The sequence below is a fragment of the Gossypium hirsutum genome, chromosome D09, assembly GCF_007990345.1.
Source record: "Gossypium hirsutum isolate 1008001.06 chromosome D09, Gossypium_hirsutum_v2.1, whole genome shotgun sequence".
NCBI classification, from domain to species: domain Eukaryota; kingdom Viridiplantae; phylum Streptophyta; class Magnoliopsida; order Malvales; family Malvaceae; genus Gossypium; species Gossypium hirsutum.
Genome location: NC_053445.1, coordinates 33,432,578 through 33,453,754, shown reverse-complemented (window position 1 = coordinate 33,453,754; position 21,177 = coordinate 33,432,578). Strand labels below are relative to the sequence as shown.

Below are 21,177 nucleotides of genomic sequence, written 5' to 3'. Positions count from 1 at the left end.
AGCTAAAGGCAAGGGCAAAGTGGTGATCAGTTCGCCATCAGGTACTAAAATAATTTCAGATGTTCTTTTAGTACCTGCGATATATCAGAATCACCTTAGGATTGGTCAAGTGCTTGAGAAAAATTATAATATTCTCTTTAAGAATTATAACTGCATTATATTTGACTCATTGGGGCAAGAAGTTATAACAATCTTGATGAAAAATAGAAGTTTTGTGTTAGACTAGAATCTGGTGTGTAACACCTACATCCCTTTTCCGTTGCCAGATTAAGGATTGGAGTGTTACAAAACCAAACAAAACAATTTATCTTAATTCAAAACAAATATTCAATTAACCTATAAACCCATATCAATTCATAGAATAAATATTCACATGGGCCATAATTCAGGTTTACGAGGCCCAAAAATTAGTTTGAAAGTAATCAAGGATAAAAATGAATCAAAACATAATTTTTTTGGGAAAACTTGAAATTTTAGAAAACAGGGGTCACACAGTCGTGTAGCCAAACCGTGTGGCACGGCTCAAACTGTGTGAGCATTCAAAGTAAGAACACACAGTTATGCCCTAGCCCGTGTCATAGATCGTGCAACTCACTGACGTGGTTCACACGGTCATGTCGCAGGCCTTGTGCTGGCCCATGTAACCTACTGACTTGAGACACACGGCCGTGTCTCAATCCGTGTCTTAGACAGTGTGAAACCTGCACCAAACTTAACAGAACACACACGGTCATATGGGGTGACCGTGTGTGGCACACGACCGTGTGGTAGCTCGTGTCCCAAGCCGTGTACTTCCAAATTAACACCTTAAACAAAACTAAAATCAAGCCAAAACTTACACATGAATACACACCATTTCCACAAGTATTCATAAGACCAAAACTCATTCCAAACTTACTCAAAATATACCAAATCAATCATTCTATATGTTTTAACCAATGTAACAACAATAGGTACAACAATTATAATCGACTTTGTACCTATTCAACAATATAACTTCTATCCCTTAGCATACATTATACATACCAAATGACCATATCACAAACGTATCAAACAACCTTCTCCTTTCTACTTACATGAGAGTATGCATAACTACTATCATCTCATATGAATACTCATCTCTTACAAGTCTTCATCAAAAGACATAAATAAAATGAACTTGGCACCATTCAAAAACAAACAAATCACTAAAACAACACTTAAAACCTTATTACAATCAAATTATACCAAAATAACACACAACCCTATACATGACACTTATAATCATTTCAATATATTCAAAAGCTACCAAAATTGATCGATGGATAGTGGGATCGTGCTCCGACAAATATTCAACCATTCTAGCTTTTCGATGATCTACAAAACAAGAAAATCAACTATATAAGCAACTAATGCTTGGTGAGTTCATATAAAATAACTTAAACTTACCAATTGCATTAGATTAACCAACCATGAGAAACCTCATTTTATCATAAACCAAATTTCTTTTTCCTATACATCATACTTCACAAGGTTAATAGGTGAAGCAATACACATATAAATCCAACCAAAACAAGGCATATAATATATCAAGCATTTCAATTTCACCATTCATCTATTATATGACTACTATATACCTTCGTCTTATTTTAACCAAGCTTATCATAAATTCCCTATTCGTACATTAAATCATAGATCATTTTATACAGTCATATATTCTGTAAAGCTTTAATTACACATTCATATCGTGAAAAGAATTTCATTCATATCGTGAAAAGAATTTCACAATCTAAATCATTCGTCCACATAACTCAAATGTTACATTTTCAATTCAAATACATGAAAACAACCTTCATTTCAAAGGACTTTTTCATGCCATAAATCACATATTTTCAAAGTAACAATCTATACATGTAACTAATAGACTTATTATGATATCTTTTACTTACCAATACTATAATTATGTCATAATATATAAGCACATAAATAAACTAGAATTCAATTATTTCATAGCCCGATGAATTAACAACTTAACTCTAGTACTTGGGTAATTACACCAATTCCATGTAACAATCCATGTCATTTATTCCAAATCCTTAGTACTCAATTCACATGCTAGTTCATTACTCTATTTTCAGGGGCATCGTATATGCGGAACAGTGGCACATACGTGTAGTCAAGGGTACCAAAGTGCGAACAGGGCCATAGACGTGCAAATAGGGACACCGAAGTGTATACAAGACCACCGAAGTGCAAACAGGGGCACAGATGTGCAAATAGAGACACCAAAGTGTATACAGAGACACCGAAGTACAAATAAATTAGTGTTATTTTGTTTTTGCTTTCTTATTAATCGAACTTTGGGTGCTTTTATGGAGTGCTTTGAGGAGTTTTTAAGATGCTTGAATTTTCTTTCTTGTTTATAAGTGCAATATTTAGATTGAGATGTTTTATGATTTGTTACAATGTTTGTAAACATTTAGTTAATTTTAAACTTTCGAATTTTAATAGAATTTTTTTATAGCAGAAAAAAACACAAGAAAGAACTAACTAATTAGTAGGACTCTTCTCTTCAATTTTTTCACTTTAATAGATTCCATCAACTATTGATGAAAAGAGTAGATCCGACAATATACTCACATGTACTAATAAAATAATGGAATTTGGAATCTAACATCACCCTCCAATGTAATACCTAATCTATCTTAAATATAAATATCAGCGTGAAACTTCAGTGAGGAAAATTTCGAATATATCAATGGAATACGAATAATAACTCAAATTAATTGGACAAGATTCTAAGGCATGTATTAAGTCATTATCTCTAAGATTCTATTCGCCCTATCCATACTCGGTATGCAAATGAATTTTAAGCAAATGAACCTCGAGGATATAATGAAGCTTAATGACTATTTGTGTTTTGCACCCACGAAAATAATCCACTAAGCCCTAAACAAAGTATACCAATAAAATTAATTTCTATGAAAATTTTCTACAATAATTCTTTACAGAATAATCTAAGAATAGTAGAAGATGGAGTAATTATAAAAAGAACTTTTTGGTATATTTTCCAAATGAGTTCTCACTCCTATCTATAAAAATTCTCATGTCTCTTTATAGAGACTTAACTTTCAATAGGTACCTTTTTTGAATAATCACACATTTAAAAGAGACATAATTATTCAACTAATCTTTTAAATAGATATAACTATTAAAGTAAAAGATACAATTATTCAAATAGTTAAAATTATTTGACAAAACTTATTATTACGGTCATTCTTTTCTAATAACTTAAAGTGATGACTTTTGATTATTTACTCCTTTTTATTTATAGTTATTGGAACATTATAAATATTTGAAAACTTCCTAATAATGTTCTCTTTTACAAATGTTGAAGAATCTAAAGAGAGTAGCTTATTGACATTGGAGTGGTGAAAGAAGATGGATATGAAGCTTCAACCTTATACTCTTTTCTATGAATGAAAAAACTGAATTTTATTCAAGAATGATAATGAGGCTGAATTTTAACACACAAAACACTTACAAATGTGACCAAATTGCTATCTTGGATACAGCTCGGTAATGGATAATTCATTTTCTGAGGCTACAGCAATTTCATTTCCAGATCGACTAGATATTGTTGCCCCTGTTGCCCCTGAATTTAAGTCCTGCGACCGCTGCACCTCCGATTGAGCGTTGCTGTGCATAAAAAATGTAGGCTCTGAGGGTAGTGGCAGAGTGGCAGAGTAGCTAGTAAGCATTAGAATAACTGCACCCATATTTGGTCTCCGAGCTACTTTTCCTTGAACACAAAGCAGCCCAATGTGGATGCATCTCATTAGCTCACTTCTTGATCCATCCCTCAAACTGGGGTCTACAAGATCAAATGCTGTCCCAGCCTCCCAATTTCTCCATGCCTGTAAGGTTTAAGTCGTGCTAAGTGATAAACTCGACGTTCTTTTAATGCATCATAATATGCAGAAGATTTGGATACTTACAAAGTTTAGAAGATGTTCTATATCACCCCCATTTTGAAAAACCTTGTTCTTTTGACCACTTAAAATCTCCAAAATCAATACACCAAAACTGAAAACATCCGATTTAACCGAAAATTGCCCATGCATTGCATATTCAGGGGCCATGTATCCACTACAAGGCAATCGATATAAGAAAAATTAACTACTTTTCTTTTTTTGAATCGTCCTGATTATGTGACAGTGATTACCCATCATCAACCAAAAATTTATTTTGGAGTACTTACTATGTTCCCACAATTCTACTGGTAGCACCTTGAGTTTGATCGACAGCACACAACCTTGCCGTGCCAAAATCTGCAATTTTGGGCGTCATCTCTGCATCTAACAATATATTGCCAGCTTTGAGATCTCGATGAATAATTCTTACTCGAGAATCTTGATGAAGGTAGAGAAGTCCGCGAGCAACACCTTCTATGATTTTGTATCGTCTTTCCCAATCCAAATACGCTTTCTTAACTGGATCTACATCACCAAAAATGTACAAATTTGAAATAATGAAATAAAAATGGTTGCTGGTGTTCAGCTTTGTAGCAGAGATTCTATAATACATTAATACACTGACATATCATACCAAATAAGAATTTATCCAAACTTCCATTAGGCACAAACTCATAGATGAGAAGCCTTTCTTTTCCTTCAAGGCAGAAACCTTGGAGTCTAACCAAATTCCTGTGCTGAAGATTGGCCATTAACTGAACCTCGTTTTTAAATTCAAAGTCTCCTTCTCTAGAATCTGAAGATAACCTTTTCACTGCTATTAATTTTCCACCAGCAAGTGTGCCCTGACAAGATATCAGAATGAATTATATATGTGTGTATGTATATGCTAATTGACCTTATGATTTGGTGCAATACCTTTTTTTTTAAATTCTAACGTATTACCTTATAAACTGCTCCAAATCCACCTTGGCCAAGCTTATTTGCATCAGAAAAGTGATCTGTTGCAGCTCTAATGGTGTTGAAATCATATTGTAAAGACTCTTCAGTTATGATTTCATCCACTGCTTCAGTTGCTTCATGCTCTTCAGAGGTGTAAAAAATGAAATAAAAACATTGTAGATTCAGCCACAACGTTGCAAAAGAAAGAAAATCAATAAATTGACACTTCTACTTACTTTGAGGTTTCAGCTTTGGCTTCCTCAACCTTGAAATGATGAAGACGCAGCTGGAAATTAGAAGTAGAACAAAAGAAACAGCAGATACAGATACGATAATAGTAGTTTGAGATGAATTACTCTTATTTCCTGCAAAATTTCAAGGTGTTTCCTTTATGAATGAAGAAATAATTAAGTTTGGATCTCCACAATTGCATAAGCAAACAGGATATGAAAGTATCTGAATACTCTTGAGAAAGCGTTACCTGTTGTTGTTGTATTGTTTGAGGGCGGGGAATATGAGGGTGAGGATGCTGGTGTTGGCATTGTACCACTATCAGCAGCAGTAAGATTATAGAATCGTTCAATGTCAAACCTAATATTACAACTAGCCATACCTACCCTGCCTCCTTGTTTTCCGTTACAGCATTCCGGGATAAGTCCAATGGCCTGAGACAAGCAAGCGCTGCAATCAATCTGTTTGACATCAGGAGTGCATTGAAGAAGCGCATATATTGTTTGGGAAGGTCCAACTCGTGTGTTTCCAGTTGCAAACTTTCCAAGCGAAGTCCCCGATGAAGCCATATTTGTTAGGTTGTTAAATAAAGAACCCAGCGCCTGATTAAAAGCAGCTACACTCCTCACGTTATTTTCATTCCACTTGTAGAAAATAGGGTTGATTTCCATTTTACCAAGGATGGAGTGATTTGTGTAGCGGAACATGCAATAGTCATACCATATAATTGCCTCTCTTTGGTTAGGGCAGCGATCTCTAAGCTCAGCGTTTGCGCTATTGATGCAGTTGAAGCAATCACTTGAGCTCGCATCTCCTCTGCAAAGTGCAATTGCGTTTGCCATGTCGGAGCCTTGGCCTGATGAAAAATTGTAGAAGCCGTTTTCATGTGTTGTGGTTCGGAAGAAAGACGAAAGCAGGCGATTGAGGTTGGTCTCATAAGTGCTGTTTCTGGTGAAGTTACCAACTGACTCTGAACAAGAGTGGTATAGGTATAGAGGCTGTTCTTGAGCAACGGTAAGAGTAACAAGGGACGCTGTAACTAAAGAAGAGAACAAAAACTGCAATGAAAGATCCATTGCCATGATTCCCTGCAGATATGCAAAGCTTAATGCATGATTTTCAGAGTATATTAAAATGATGAATGCTCCTGTCACGGAGTTGAATGCTTAAAACGTTCATGATTCCGATATTGGTAGATTAAGCTGTCAGGGTTTTATTAAGGATGATTGAAGTAAACGCTTGAAGCAGACTTAACCGATCATGCAAAAATTTCTAAGCAAGTCCTGCAAGGTTGTGGACTTGGGGCAAGACTGAAATAAACAAGTCAAAGTCAATTGCCTTAAACATACGCTTTAAATATTCTCCACTCCTTTGTTCAACTGAAATGAAGAAAACAATTGGTGTAACATTAACTAACATCGAAACATACACCAATCAGCTGAAAGAAGACAAAGCTAACTATTTTTGGACACTGGTATGGGATTAGAGCTCTGGTTTGTCTTCTCTCGTGACCAAGGTTTTCAAAACCAATTTGATTGTCAAACCAGTCAAACCATCATTTCATCAATTAGATCGATTAAATTGGTCCATCCAATTCAATTAAATAAATCATTAAAATTTCAAAAAATAAAATCAAAATCCGATTCACTCGAATCAACTGGTTCAAAATCCCTCTCCAAAGAGGTACCCCAATTGATTCCCGGTCCAACCAACTAGTCCGGTTCAAAGACTTGAGACAAGAGAATATATACACACTCAAGCCTACTCATCATTCTCTCGTTTCCAAAGGAAACGTGTCAAGTTGTTATTACCGCCATTGTTACTCCAGCTATAGACATGATTAATAGCATAGTAAATTAAAAGGGTTCCATTTGCTAGTAAAAACCATGGAAGGAAATGAAATACAAATGACCAGAAAGAAGACCGGTGGGTATGCAAGATAAACATTAACATTGACAATCTTATACAGCCTTCGCGATCATATTCATGCGTTGTCAATAACAAAGAGGAACTAAGGTATCTACTTGAAGAACAGCTAATGCCCCTTCCTTATTATACATTGCTCTGCTTGTAAAGCTTGGTGTCGAGCACTTGCTTGCCACACATTGCACATACACCTATAGAACACACAACATGTATCCGATGTTACAAAAACTGAATCACAAAATCAATCAAATGGCAAGATATAGCAACACCAAACCGTCATACCTTTGGAATAAGCACAAGTGTGACAGTACTTGCCGTCTTGGTGCACTTGCTGCTTGCAAATGATGCACTTAGTATTTCCATAAGGAGTCCACCTGCAAGGAGCAAATTTCCAGATAAAAAATAAAGGAATATGAAAAATGGAATCCAGATTCATACATAGAAGACAAAAAAGTGTAATTGACCATATAAGTGCATTGGTCTAATTATGAATTGCATCTCTATTTTATGGAAACAGAAAGTTTAGTCCCTCTAATTTGTCAGATTTTGATCCTCGTGCTTTTACACAAAAACTGGGAAGTTAGTCCAATTGTTGGCAAACACATGAACTTGAACTGCTATTTTTGTTAATTTGTAGCATATAAATTGTTGAACATCTGATTTTTATTAATTCTTCACATAAAAATTGTTGAATTGCAAGTCAGCAATTTAATGACAAGGTTTAGCAATATTATCTAATTGGACTAACTTCTCAGTTTCCACAGAATACAAGGACCAAAATACAATAAACTAAAGTAGAGGGACCAACTTCTCAGTTTTCATAAAGTAAAGGGATAAAATTCAAAACTAGACCTAATAGCATTGAACAGATAATCAGCATTCTTTTAATGTTACATTTTAGAAACATAAATTTGAAATTCTGATGATATATAAACTGTATGAATGAAATGAATACATTATGAATAAATTAGTTGCAAATTGATATGATCTTATATTTGAAAGGTATAAAAACACAAGTTCCTCAGATTCATAAATACTATAGAAATTTTAAATTCACAACTAAGGGTCTGTTTGATTGACGGAATTGATTTTCCGGAAAATCATTTCCAACTTTTCCAGCGTTTGATTGGCGGAAAACATTTTCTATTTGGAAAATGAACTCCAAAACAAGGAAAAATGGGTTACATTTTAAGGAAAATGTCTTACCCTTTCAATTTCCGTAAGACATTTTCCGTGCTCTCCTCTCTATCGCCTCATTCATTTCTTCCTTCATTTCCAGTAGAAAACTGCTTCTGTTTATCGATTTTCCAGTAACTTGTTTTTTTAATTATTCAATACCTTTTTTTTAACACAATTACAAATAATTTATTTGATATTAGTTTTTTTCAATTTATAACGATTAATATTGTAGCTTAATAATTGAGTATTATTATAAATAAATCATTGCAATATATGTAAAAATAATTTAAAATATAAAAAATTATTAATATATGTAAAAACAACTTTTTCGAAAAATATTTTCAGAAAATCTGCCAAACAGCAGAAAATATTTTACACAGATTCAATCAAACACCAGAAAATATTTTCCGGTAAATCATTTTACAGAAAAGTAAAACATTTTCCAGAAATCATTTTACGGAAAACATTTTACTGGCAATCAAACAGACCCTAAATAGGCATTCAACAAATGCAGTGATTTCGGAAATAATCATGAATGTTACCTTTGTAAGTGTTGATAATTACACAATTTGCACTATTTTTAAATCCAAATCAAAATTTTGAAATCTATGATCCCAAACACTACTAATTACTTAAAAGACAAGGAACAACAAGAAAATTTTGCAGCTCAAAACCTAAGCCCTAAGTTATGTTTTCGACCATTACCTTCAGCTTAAACCCAGAAAACTAGCACTCTAATTAAATCATATTCCCAACGGGTTACCGCCACACATGCAAATTTGCGTATATACTAATTAGTACTATAAGAGTTTCAATTCAACATTAAGAACTCAATCCCAAACATGGAAGAATTAATTGTAATTTACAGCAATCATCAAGCCAAGAAATCAACTGATCAACAAACTATTGCTACGAGGAAAAAAAAAAACAGGGAAATCAACTTTTTAAGAAAAATATTGTAACGAAGATCTAAAATTTGATCACGATTTGCAATTAATAAATCAAAAAAAAAACTAATAAACGATAGAGTAAAGCACAAATACCTTCGCTTTTTAGAGAGGAGTTTATTCTCGTTAATTTTCCGGCCACCGCTTTCGTTTGTGTTGCTGGCACCTTCCTTCCACTTATCCGGCACGATCACCTTCGACAGCTTCTTTTGACCTACAAATTAAATTAATCAAATCCGTAAGTTTTTTTTTTCTTTACAGTTTTTTCAGATTAATGATATCACAATCAACGCCAATTAATCGAAAACATCTTAAATAAAAGTGAAGAAAAAATAAATAAAAAGAAAACTTACACTTCTCGCACACCATTGGAGTTCTTTTCTTTTGCTCTGCAACTTTTCCCCTTTTTCACAGATCGGAGCCCTTAGGATTCTCTTGGGCCGTCTCAAATAGAAGGCATTTATGTATTTGTTTTGTTGTTTAAAATAAGGGTTAAATCCATATAAAGTCCCTAAATTATGGATCAAATTTTAAATTAATCCCTAAACTTTAAAACTTTCCAATTAAATCTTCAAAAACTAAATTATTCTTCCAATCAAGTTATTTTGTAAATTTAGCAGTCAATTTTATCGTCAAATGCTATTTCTTTCTTTAAACATGTATAGATTAGGACTGGCAAAAAATTCAAACCCAACCAATTCGGATCCAATCCCAATTTAATAAATTCAATATCTTTTTCAAAATATTTATATATATATGATAATAAAATTTATATTAATATTTTTTCAGCATAATTATATATATACCATTGTGGTTACCGAAAGACATTCTTTAACTACATTACAATACCTCGCTCCTTATACAGGAGCTGTTTTGGCTTAATATTTTTCAAATTACATTATAAAATATTTCATTTACTGATAAATGATATTTTTCTAACTATTCTAACTTAGTTTTTTTTTTAACAATATAAGGACTAAATTGATATATTTAATAGTAAAATAACTAATTTGATCAAATTTCTATAATAGAGGCCCTCCTAGAGAGATTCACCCAATCTTCTCTCCAACAAAACAGCTACATGCAGCAGTTGAAAGTAGAACCCAAACTCTCTTCTTCGTAAACCAGACGTCTCCCAGAAACTCCCCTCCCCCAAAATGGCGATTTCTTATATTCTTCTCTTCATACTATCGTTCATTTCCATTTCTCGCTTCCTTGTAATTTCAAAAGCTGGAGCGGAATCGGAGCTTGTAGCCGATCTTTTAACCCTTCAATCGCAATCAGAATCGGGTGTTATCCACTTAAACGATCGAACCGTCTCGAAATTCATCACTTCCACCAAAACCCCTCGTCCTTACTCCCTCCTCATCTTCTTCGACGCCATCCCATTACACGACAAATCCGACCTCCGCCTCCCTGTGCTCGTCCACGACTTCGCCCTCGTTGCCTCTTCTTTCATTGCCAACCACAACGGTTCCAACACCAAGTTGTTCTTCTGTGACCTCGAGTTCCGTGAATCCCAATCCTCGTTCAAACTCTTCGATGTCAATTCCCTTCCCAACATCTACCTCGTCGGCCCCGATGCGGAATCCTTGAAAGACGATACAGACCAAATGGAACAGAGCGGTTTCACCCGACTGACTGAGTCGCTCGTCGAGTTCATCGAGTCCAGGACTCAACTCACCGTGGGTCCAATCCATCATTCACCCATCATTTCGAAGAAGCAAATGGTTCTGATCATTGGGTTTTTGTTGATTTGGTCCCCTTTCGCTGCTAGAAAGATCTTCGCCGGCGAAACCATGTTTCACAATCCAAGAATTTGGCTTTCCGGTGCCATCTTCGTTTATTTCTTCAGCGTCTCGGGGGCAATGCATATTATAATAAGGAAAATGCCCATGTTTTTGATGGACAGGGAGGATCCAAACAAATTGATTTTCTTTTACCAAGGAACAGGGGTACAGCTTGGATTGGAAGGATTCATGGTGGGTTTTCTTTATACAATTGTGGGATTGTTGCTTGCAGTGGTTACCCATGTTCTTGTTTATGTTAAGGATTTAAAGACCAAGCGTATAGGAATGCTGTTTTCGGTTTTCGTATCTTTCTGGGCTGTAAAGCAAGTGATTTTCTTGGACAATTGGAAAACAAGGTATGCGATTCATGGATTCTGGCCTTCCAGATGGAATTAAAAAGGTCATCATCATCACCTTTGTTTGTTTCCTCGACTACTATGAGGTGAATAATGGTTTTTGTGACATTTGGAAAATTTAGTTTAGAATTTGATATCAATTTTAGATGTTTAAATAACATAATGTTGGCCTTGAAGAACATTGTTTTGTTACAAGTTGACATCATTTTTTCCTGGAAAATCAATTTGCTATTAGATTTTCAGGTGTTGATTTGATTATAATGGTCCACATTTATGTGTGTTTTTTTCACTGCACCAGTTCTTAAATTTATCTTAGATTCTTTGTTTTACATGTTTTGCCTTGATAGTTTTTTTGAAACATTTTTATAATTATGGTTAAAATTCATAACCATTCTGTTTCTTTGTAGCTTAATTATTAAATTAATATACTTGTCATTTTACTCCTTTTTATCCTTCATAACTAGTCTGACAACATGACAAGAATCCGTTAGTAACTTATTATACTCTGTTAAGCACAACCCAATACTAAAACAAGCTATAATTTAAAGAAAAGCTCACACCAAGTATCTACCATAATTAGCTACGGACTAGGGCAAGCCACCTGATACTCTAAGGATCAGTTGTACTTTGAGAAATCTAGATTGTATGGCCAACAAACTAGCCAATGAATATACTAACATGATCCGGGCAGCCTCAAACAACTTAAAGACATGGTATAAAAACCCTAGATACACGTCTCATTCTCTTTCTAGGCTTCCAACTCAAGTTCTTTACTTCCTCCTCCATATCAATACTACCTTTGCTAGTTGACTTGATCATTGGAAAGCGTTTCAGAACACAAGATTCAATTCTTTAGCTTACTATTATCCTTTTCTTCATCATTATTAGTATCTTCACTTTCATATTTCCCATCACTTTAGGTGATTGTGAAGGATTACTTTTGCTTCTTTAAAGTGTTAGCACACACAGATTGGATATAGTCATACCCTTCACATTTATGGCATCGAATTCTTTTTTGTTTTGTTTTTTTTGGAGACGTCTCTTTTTTCAACAAGACTTTTCCTTTATTCTTGTTGATATTCTTTCAATCTTTTGGGTTGTATATCTTTTCTTGGAAAACTTGTTGAATGTACAGTTGAAATTTTTGTCTGGGGAGCCTATTTTTATACTAGTTCTTCTAAGGGGGTATCACTTCCTCCCTTTTTGGATTCTTTCAAATTCATCTCAGATGTTCTAAATGGTCCAATGAGTTCGTCAAACTTTATAGCGGTGATGTATGTCTTTGGTTTTCTCAATGACAGTTACCTTTATAGCAAATCTTTTAGGAAGAGATCGAAGCTCTTTGCGCATCAATTTCATCTATTAAAATCGTTCACCAAAATGTAATGCTTCTCATAAAACTTAAAAAATCTTCATTCATTTTCAAGTTCCCAAACCTGGTAGTGAGGAGCTAAAAGTTGGATGTGCGAATAGAAGCATTCTCTTCATGTTGGTTCTTAAGAATTGTCCAAATCTCCCTAGTTGACTCTCGCATTGATCTCATTTTGAACTGGTCCACATCATCCCTATTGAAGATTAAATTAAAGATGGTTGTCTTTTCCTCCTCTATGGTATATCAGATCTTCAACCTTAGGAGTTGTCCCATCTTCATTGGTGGTAACAAGTCTTTTCCATCCATTCATAATAGCTTTTTAGGCCGTTTCATCGATAGCACTCATCCTGATTTTCCAATAGTCATAATTGGTTGCTCCAATCCGTAAAAATGGATGTGATATCCAACCCCCTTCCTTCACTGCCTCTATAGCTTAAGGAACTCACCTAGGTGATAAGCTTTTGATATCAACTGAAAACGTTTGGCTTATGAATTGGCTAAACTAATGTTGATGCAGTATGGTATGGCAATAGAGTGTGACAGTTAAAAATATTAAATAATTACTCAAACTTACATCTGCAGGGTTCTTATAAAAAATGAATTTCATTATACAAACTTCTCAATACAACTCTTACAATCCAATCTATTCAAACTCACCAAAAGATAATTGTATTTGTATGCACTCACTCAGTCACTCTCTTCTTAAAACAGTTGTTTGCTTCCAACATAGTATATCTCTTATTCATTGACTCCAAAGGTTTAACATTATAGTATGAATACTTGCAATGTCAGAAGACATGTTGCAACAATGCAATTAATGTTCACAACGTTTTAACAAACATTATTATTTATCATATTGATATTGTTTATCCCTAGGTTTAAGGTTAGCCTTTTACGTGTATAAACACTTTAAAGTTTTAATTATATTTAGGGTTAAGTATTAAAAAAATACTTATAAAATAATTAAACAATTAATTGAACCTTTAATTGAAAGTTAGTAACCAGTTGAGTCTCTATAATATAGTTTTTCATTGAAGCCACTAACATCATTAACTATTGATTCGACATGTGATGTTGTGGCTAATGTGGTAGCAGGCGTGGAAAATGATGATGTGGCAGCTGACGTGAGATTTTGCGTGAAAAAATATTGATTTGAAAGCTTATTTAATGTTGACGGTGCAAAAGAACATAGATATGTGTTGAAGCACATTTATCTTTCTATCTAAGGGTTGAAGAAATATTATGAATACTTCTAAGTATGGCATGAAAAATGACTTATTTAATTATTTTACAAAAACTTAATTAAATCTTTAATTATTTTATGATGAATCATATATATTCTTATCAAAGTACCGTTTACATAAACTTAAAATTAGATTATCAATGATATGTTTTTAAAATCATAACATAGAAATATTCCGATTAAATCAAATCTATTCTCAAATTCATGTGTTCAAACATTGAATTCATTTCTATTGTTTCACTTAATCCTTCTCATTTTTTTTCTTGAAAATTCAAGCACGGCATTGCAGGTAAACTTTTCAAAATCAGATTAGTGGTTAAATTAATTAGATCATTGGTTTTTTGTTTAATTAGTTCGATCGATTCGACTAGTTTAATCAAATAAATTATTAAAAGAATATAAAATGAAAATATTAAAAAATAGAAAAAAAATCAATTCAATTAATTCTTTAGTTTAGTTCAAGTTGTCCATATCGACTCACAAAGCAACCAATTCAACCCTTCCTTTTGAATTGATATCCCACTCAATTCTCGATCAAATAAATTTAACCAACCAACCGATCTAATCTGATTCGTAAAACAGTAGCATCCAAAAGCATAACACAAATAAAAAGCAAGATTCTAACCGTCCTCTCCATACAGAGGTAAAAGCAAAAAGAAAATCTCAGAGAAAAAAAACGAATGGTAACCGATACGACCAAACAATCACATATGTTTAAAATCTTGTTATCAAAGTACTCGCCAAATTGTTAAATCATATATTCATTATCATCATCATAAAACCCTCAATTTAAACCACAATCAGACCAAACTGATATCATGGGAAAAGAGTTTAAAGTCAAAAGAAAATGGAAGTTCTGTTGTGCAGTCACTGCGATTTTAATCATCGTCATCGCGGTTGTTTTAGTTACTTTAGCCTTCACCCTTTTTAAACCCAAAGACCCCAAAATCATCCCTCAATCGGTCACCCTCGAAGGCTTTCGTTTGGTCGTTTTCCCTTCTATAACAGGAAACCTTTCGTTGGAATTAGCTGTGACTGTTGATAATCGAAATTACGGAGGTTTCGACTACGATAACTCTACCGCTTACATAAACTATCGTGGGAATTTAGTAGCCGAAGCTCCAATCGGAAAGGACACGATCCGACCTCGGTCGAAGCACAACGTTAGTGCGTCGGTAATCATCTTTGCCGATAGGTTGGCCGCCGATGGTAATTTCTTGAACGATTTTTTTGCCGGAGTTTTCAATTTTACGTCGTCGACACGGTTGCAGGGCAAAGTGAATGTGTTCAACATCTTCAAGTTGAAAGCTTCGAGTAGTAGCAGTTGTAATATCACAGTTTTTATCCAAAACCAGACCGCTGATTCGGTTTGTACGTCCAAAATCAGGTTATAATGATATATATTCAAGTTGAATTTCTCAATGTATTATGTTAGGGGTTAATAAGGAATTGAAAGTCATCGGAATTAAAGGAATAAATTGGTGCTTTGCTTTCAATAATCTTTACTTAACCTTATATTAACTGAAGTATGGTGAAGCATTTATTTAGAGCAACAATCACTCCCTCTCCAAACCTACTCATTTCTTGAAAAAAAAAACTTAAATTGATATTTAAATTATATCTAAAAAAAATTTTGGTTACAAATTGCTATCTATATTATATTTTTCCCAAGCTGATACTTTCATTAGCTAATTTAGTAGTTAAACCGTAAAATTTATTTAACTCATAAATTGGTACCTAAATTATGTCTCTCTTTTTTTTCAATTTTAATTGTTCATCTTTTTTTTTAAATAAACTTCATTGTTTATTAACGATTAAACTAATAAAAGTATCAACTTGAGAAAAAAAATCATTTAGGAACTACTCCTGACAAAAAAAATGTCTAGGTACTAAAATGGGAAAAAATTATAGTTTATGTGCCAATTTGTAGGTTAAACCTTTTTTGAAATAGACTTAACTGTTTCACCCAACAAAAGTACTAACCTGCGGAAAAAAATAATTTAGATACCACTTGTGACAAAAAAATTAAGGTACAAAATGAAAAAATGGTATAGTTTAGATATCATTTTATGGGTTAAACCAAAAAAATAAATAAACACAAATTATTCATTTAGATTTTTCCCTAGTTGGCATGTTGATTAAGGTATATGTTTTGGGTCCTTATGTATTATTAAGTACTCAAGTTTAAATTTCACCTTAAGTAATTATTAAGTATGAGTTTTTAGTCTATATATGTGTATGCAATGTATGAATTTTGTCCCTTTTTTTATTTTTTACCTGTTATGCTTTGTACTAATTTAATTTTACGTTATAATTGTTTAAACATATATTTGTATTTGTGAATATTTTCACTTTCAAAAAACAATCTTCCCCTAAGAAATAGGGATAAATCATCTTCAATTACTTATTCAAAGGAATCAATTTAATAACAGAAAAGGGCAAACAGTAATGGTGGCCAACGGGGGGACTTCGCCAAACCCCTAAAATTTTAAAAAAATTAAAATTTCCTTGAATATTTTTTAAAATTTAAATTAGGTCCTCCAAATTTTTGACAATTCTAATTTGGCCTTTTAATTCTTTTGAAATTTTTAATTAACTAAAATTTTGGGAAATTCTCATTAAATCTCACAAAATTTTTAGAAAATTTAATTAGAACCCCCCCAATTTTTTAAAAATTTCTTATTAAACTCCTTTTTTTGAAAATTTTAATTAAGCCCCTCAAAAAAGCTTAATCCCAAGATCTACCACAGAATACAGATGAAGTTTGTTTATTAGGATTAATTTCATTAGATGTCTTCAAACAATGATTTATATTTTAAATTGGTCTCGAAACTTTAATGCATTCTACTTGTTGTTCTCAAAGAATCAATATCGTATCAAAACTTCAAAACATTAAATGTCGGCTCAAATATGGCACGGAACATATTTAAAATGTGTGTATCAAATTGTAAATACATATATCCAAGAGGCAAAGCTAGAATTGTATTATAAGTTTGGGGGGAGCATAATTGAATTTACCATTATATTAACATGTAACTTTACAGTTTTTGGAGGGATTTAATTATAAATTTGCCATTTGAGGGGTGTAAGACCCTTGCCTGCCCTTTTGGCACCGCTCTTGTATTACCTATGCACCTAATACATAGACATCTTGGATTTGACGTGATAAAAAATAGCCATCTTAAAAAAAAATGACATTGTTTGTTCTTTTTAACATGTCATATCTAAGTTGCTCATGTAATATTTGCAAACGCACTTACAATTTGATTCACGTGTTTTAACAATGCTCCATGTTAGACTCAAACTGACATTTAAGGCCTAAATTGTCTATTAGGTTGAAGGAATGACCTAATTAATACAATATTATCTTTAGAAGACTCAATTAGAACATTTTAAAATTTATGGATCAATGTAGAATCTAAATGATAGTTCAAAGACTTTTAGCGGAATAATGAATCATACATCTTTTTTAAATCACATAATAAAAATAAAGGGTATTTAAAAGTAATAATTATTAGAGTTTCGTTACAAGCTACGGATGTGTTTAAAAAGTCACTAGTAATTGGATTAATCGAGTGTATTTGCTTGTAATAACATATATGTGACATGTTTAGGTAATCATTGTTATAGTGAGTCTCATTGAATTGAGTGTAATTCAAGCACTCCAATTACACTCTCCAATTCTTAGAGGGAGAGTGAGAATTTGAATAATTACAAACAATACACTCAAATCTAATTATCCTATGGCTTTCCAAACACACCTATACATTATTTAAGTTTAAGAAATCATTTTTTATACAATAAAAATAGTGTTTTTAATTTTAATATATATTTTGTTTTTAAAATATAATTATATATATGTTTTTTTAACTAATTTCATAATTTAAAATTTTATTGACAATTGAGATATTTTCTTGATATTTAATTAAATTATCTAGAATTATTATAAATTATTTATACTAATTTTAACTAAATTACATAGTATTATATTTTAACCAATGACTAACCGTTGATGATAAAGAATATATGTTTAATTTTAGAGCGGGATTTACCCTGACAAATATAAAATTCTAGAGTAATTAGATAAAATTGTGTATGTATTTATTTTTTATTAATTTTATTATAATCATATTATTGAATATATTTTTGGACTAATATATTGTTGGAAAAGTACTACTACAAAACAAAGACAATAGCACTGACAAGTACAAATAATAAGAGAAAATAAATAAATAAATAAATATTACACAGTGGAGAACCACTGCCTTAAGTGTAATCGAAAATGGACATCGTCCCTCATGGTTAACATAGTGCTTTCAAATCCATACACTCGAATGAGGAAAGTGGTCAAAAAAGGGTTATACAAGCAATCCCAGTTAAAATCTAAAGTTAACACTGACAACAGCAATACACATGTATTAAGCCTTTAACCCAATTACTCAATAAGGGAAACGAGTAAGTCTATATTTAAACCTTTTTATTAGCCTATACACAACTAATGTGAGATTTCTCTGCACTACCTACATATATTGCATACAATGATTTGATTTTAATTTTTTTTAATTATTTATACTTAAAATATATTTTAATCGATATTTTTAACAAAAAAACGTAATTATGTAAACTAATTAAATTAAACCAAGTACAATAAACAATGACCACTGCGGTTGGTGAAGCTAAAACAATGGAGATGGAAGGAAATAAATAAATGGAAATTCCAAGGAATAGGGCAGTGTTTGTGAACATTGAAAACTCAGACATTAAATAATATTAAGGAGTACAGAATAAATAATGCAGAAATCGATGAGATGAGTGCAGGCCATTAGTTATGTACATAATATTGACTTTTGCCAAACCCAATTAAGGGTGCGTGCTTCTCTCGCTTGCTTCGACACCAATCTCATCTGTTGTTTAAATTGATTTGTTTAACTTCGTTGTCATTTTCATCACCCCTCTCAAACCCCAAAATATTACCCGAGTTTGTTTAGGGTTACAATAGCTAATTATTCTATGGTTAAAATTTGTTGTTAGTCCGTATAGAATTTGAGATTCCATTCCTATTTTAGAAGTTAAAAATTCAATTCTCATGCTTTTTCAATTTTAAAATCTTATTCTAATCATTATCGTCGTTAATAGTTTTTGTTAAAATTTATCAATTTAACATGTTTATTTTCTGTCAATCACATGCAACTTCATATGATGACAGCTTAATCAAAATTCCAAATTTATGAATTTTGAGAGAAAATACTTACAGTTTTAATGAATGGACTAGACTTTTTAAATCGAAAAGTAGAAGGACTTAATTTTTAAAATTTTAAATACATGAATTAAATATCACATTTTGTCAACATACAGGGGCTAATAACATATTTTAATCTTATTCTATAAATTGCTTATTGAATAAAAAAAATTACAACTAAGTTTAAGGTTAATATATATCAACAAAAAAAATTTAGGTAAAAAAAAAAGAAGTTTTGGTTGAAATCATAAATTTTAAGTTTTAGAGATCATGATGTCCTAGATTTTCAAGTCTCACCAAACTACAAATTTACATGAATGGCTAAGAAAAAGGTGTTGGTAATTTTACATTATTTCCAAGTGGTAATCTAAAAACTCTAATAAAATTGGGAGGCGAAATGCTCTGGATTATAGCATTTACCCATCAAAACACGTGATGCTCATTATGGTTAAAAAACAAACAACCATAATAATAATATAGACAATGCGATTAAAAATTGTAAATTAAATTGGTTTTTATGGCATCATTGGTCACCGCCAACTGACAACCTCAACATAAATAAAAAGATGCTTATCAATTTATGAGAGGTTTGTTTTACAAAGTTTTTAGTTGTGATATGATGTGAATTACCTGCAGTTAAAAGTTTGTTATTGAAAGATTTTGTTGTGATGTTGAATGTTTTTGAATGAAGGTAAATTATTTGAGACCTAATTTTAGTGCAATCATTGATGCACCAAGGTTTCCTATAAGTCCTAACCAAAACTCCAAAAATGATGCAGTTATCGAGAAATATTTATAAGTTTTTATTACTCCCAATATGCGGGCGCTTTATATCTCTAGATTATTCCTGAAAACAGTGAAATTTGCATAGCAATATAATTGTTTATTAAAAACAATATCTTGGATGACATGTGCTGCTTGATCTTGTTTGTATCACGGGATTAATAGTGTTAAGTTTCCTGGTTCAAAGGAACTTTTATATCAATATGACCTTAGAACACATAATTAATTGTCTCTACAGGTTACAAATTAAGACATGTGAATCATTATGGTTGCTATATATCTATAACATAACATTAACTATCACAACAGGTTTAATGTATTGGATCCATAGCAACTTAGGCCAGTCGTGTCAGACTATTGATTTAATGGTCCCGCCCTCTTAATTGCAATGTCACCACCTGTATTTTAAAAAACGTGTCTAATGTATATCATAACATTTAGAATAAGCGCAATAGAACAGCAAGATTGGTTATGGCGACGATGATGTCTACAGGTGAAGAGAATGGGGCTGAAACTCATAATATTAATGATCGAGTCGGTGATGTTTAAGGATAAATATATCAATCCGGACGAGTCGAGGGATATAGATATATCTAATGAGTCAACCTTGTCTTGGAAGAATAGGTTAGTGGGTAAGGGACAATCAAACTTGAAGAAGACGACTGAAGGCATAGATCCAGAATGTGATGATGATTTTGAATTTTGTGAAGGGGATATTAAGAAATCAACTATCAATGGCATTCCTTTGATTGAGTTTTCGGAAAGGGTTCATCAGTTTTTCATCCAGGATATGTCTATCACAATTGTGCTAAAACTGTTGGGACGTAATATAGGGTATGTGGCTCTTTTTAATAGGATTCATAGTCTTTGGAGACCTTCTGTGTCGATCCAACTAATGGACATTGAAAACGGTTATTTTCTCACAAAGTTCTCAGACAAAGGGGATTTCGACAAGGTGATATCTCAAGGGCCTTGGGTTGTCTTTGGACAACAAATGATGATACAACCTTAAACAATAGAATTTAGTTCGGCTCAGCCATACCCTAGTGTTGTTAAGACTCTGATTAGTTACCAGGCCTTCCGAGGCATTTGTACAAGAGAAAGGTGTTAAACTAGATATTAACACAAATACTAAAGTGAGGGGGCGTTTTGCTCATATGGCAGTCTATATAAATCTAGACAAACCATTGGTGTCGCAGGTGTTGATTAATGCCAA

General features: G+C 32.6%; 4 protein-coding genes across 4 annotated transcripts; 2 read left to right on the top strand and 2 right to left on the bottom strand.

Annotated features, from left to right (window-relative positions):
• Positions 1-927: 927 nt before the first annotated feature.
• On the bottom strand, positions 928-6,492 carry LOC107891809 (cysteine-rich receptor-like protein kinase 26). The gene is made up of 8 exons (XM_016816729.2): positions 5,377-6,492; positions 5,132-5,260; positions 4,899-5,038; positions 4,588-4,798; positions 4,241-4,478; positions 3,978-4,128; positions 3,524-3,896; positions 928-1,356 (listed from the first exon to the last, which is right to left on the bottom strand). Exons 1-7 carry the CDS (start codon positions 6,206-6,208, stop codon positions 3,540-3,542), a joined length of 2,058 nt encoding a protein of 685 aa, XP_016672218.2. The 5' UTR covers positions 6,209-6,492; the 3' UTR covers positions 928-1,356; positions 3,524-3,539.
• Positions 6,493-6,970: 478 nt separating this feature from the next.
• On the bottom strand, positions 6,971-9,653 carry LOC107891812 (cysteine-rich PDZ-binding protein). Its single transcript, XM_016816732.2, has 4 exons — positions 9,532-9,653; positions 9,275-9,392; positions 7,335-7,426; positions 6,971-7,243 (listed from the first exon to the last, which is right to left on the bottom strand). Exons 1-4 carry the CDS (start codon positions 9,545-9,547, stop codon positions 7,179-7,181), a joined length of 291 nt encoding a protein of 96 aa, XP_016672221.1. The 5' UTR covers positions 9,548-9,653; the 3' UTR covers positions 6,971-7,178.
• Positions 9,654-10,234: 581 nt separating this feature from the next.
• On the top strand, positions 10,235-11,613 carry LOC107891810 (probable dolichyl-diphosphooligosaccharide--protein glycosyltransferase subunit 3B). Its single transcript, XM_016816730.2, has one exon. It carries the CDS (start codon positions 10,336-10,338, stop codon positions 11,362-11,364), a length of 1,029 nt encoding a protein of 342 aa, XP_016672219.1. The 5' UTR covers positions 10,235-10,335; the 3' UTR covers positions 11,365-11,613.
• Positions 11,614-14,529: 2,916 nt separating this feature from the next.
• Positions 14,530-15,463, top strand: LOC107891811 (uncharacterized). The gene has a single exon (XM_016816731.2). The coding sequence runs from the start codon at positions 14,758-14,760 to the stop codon at positions 15,331-15,333; it is 576 nt and encodes a 191-aa protein (XP_016672220.2). The 5' UTR covers positions 14,530-14,757; the 3' UTR covers positions 15,334-15,463.
• Positions 15,464-21,177: the final 5,714 nt, after the last annotated feature.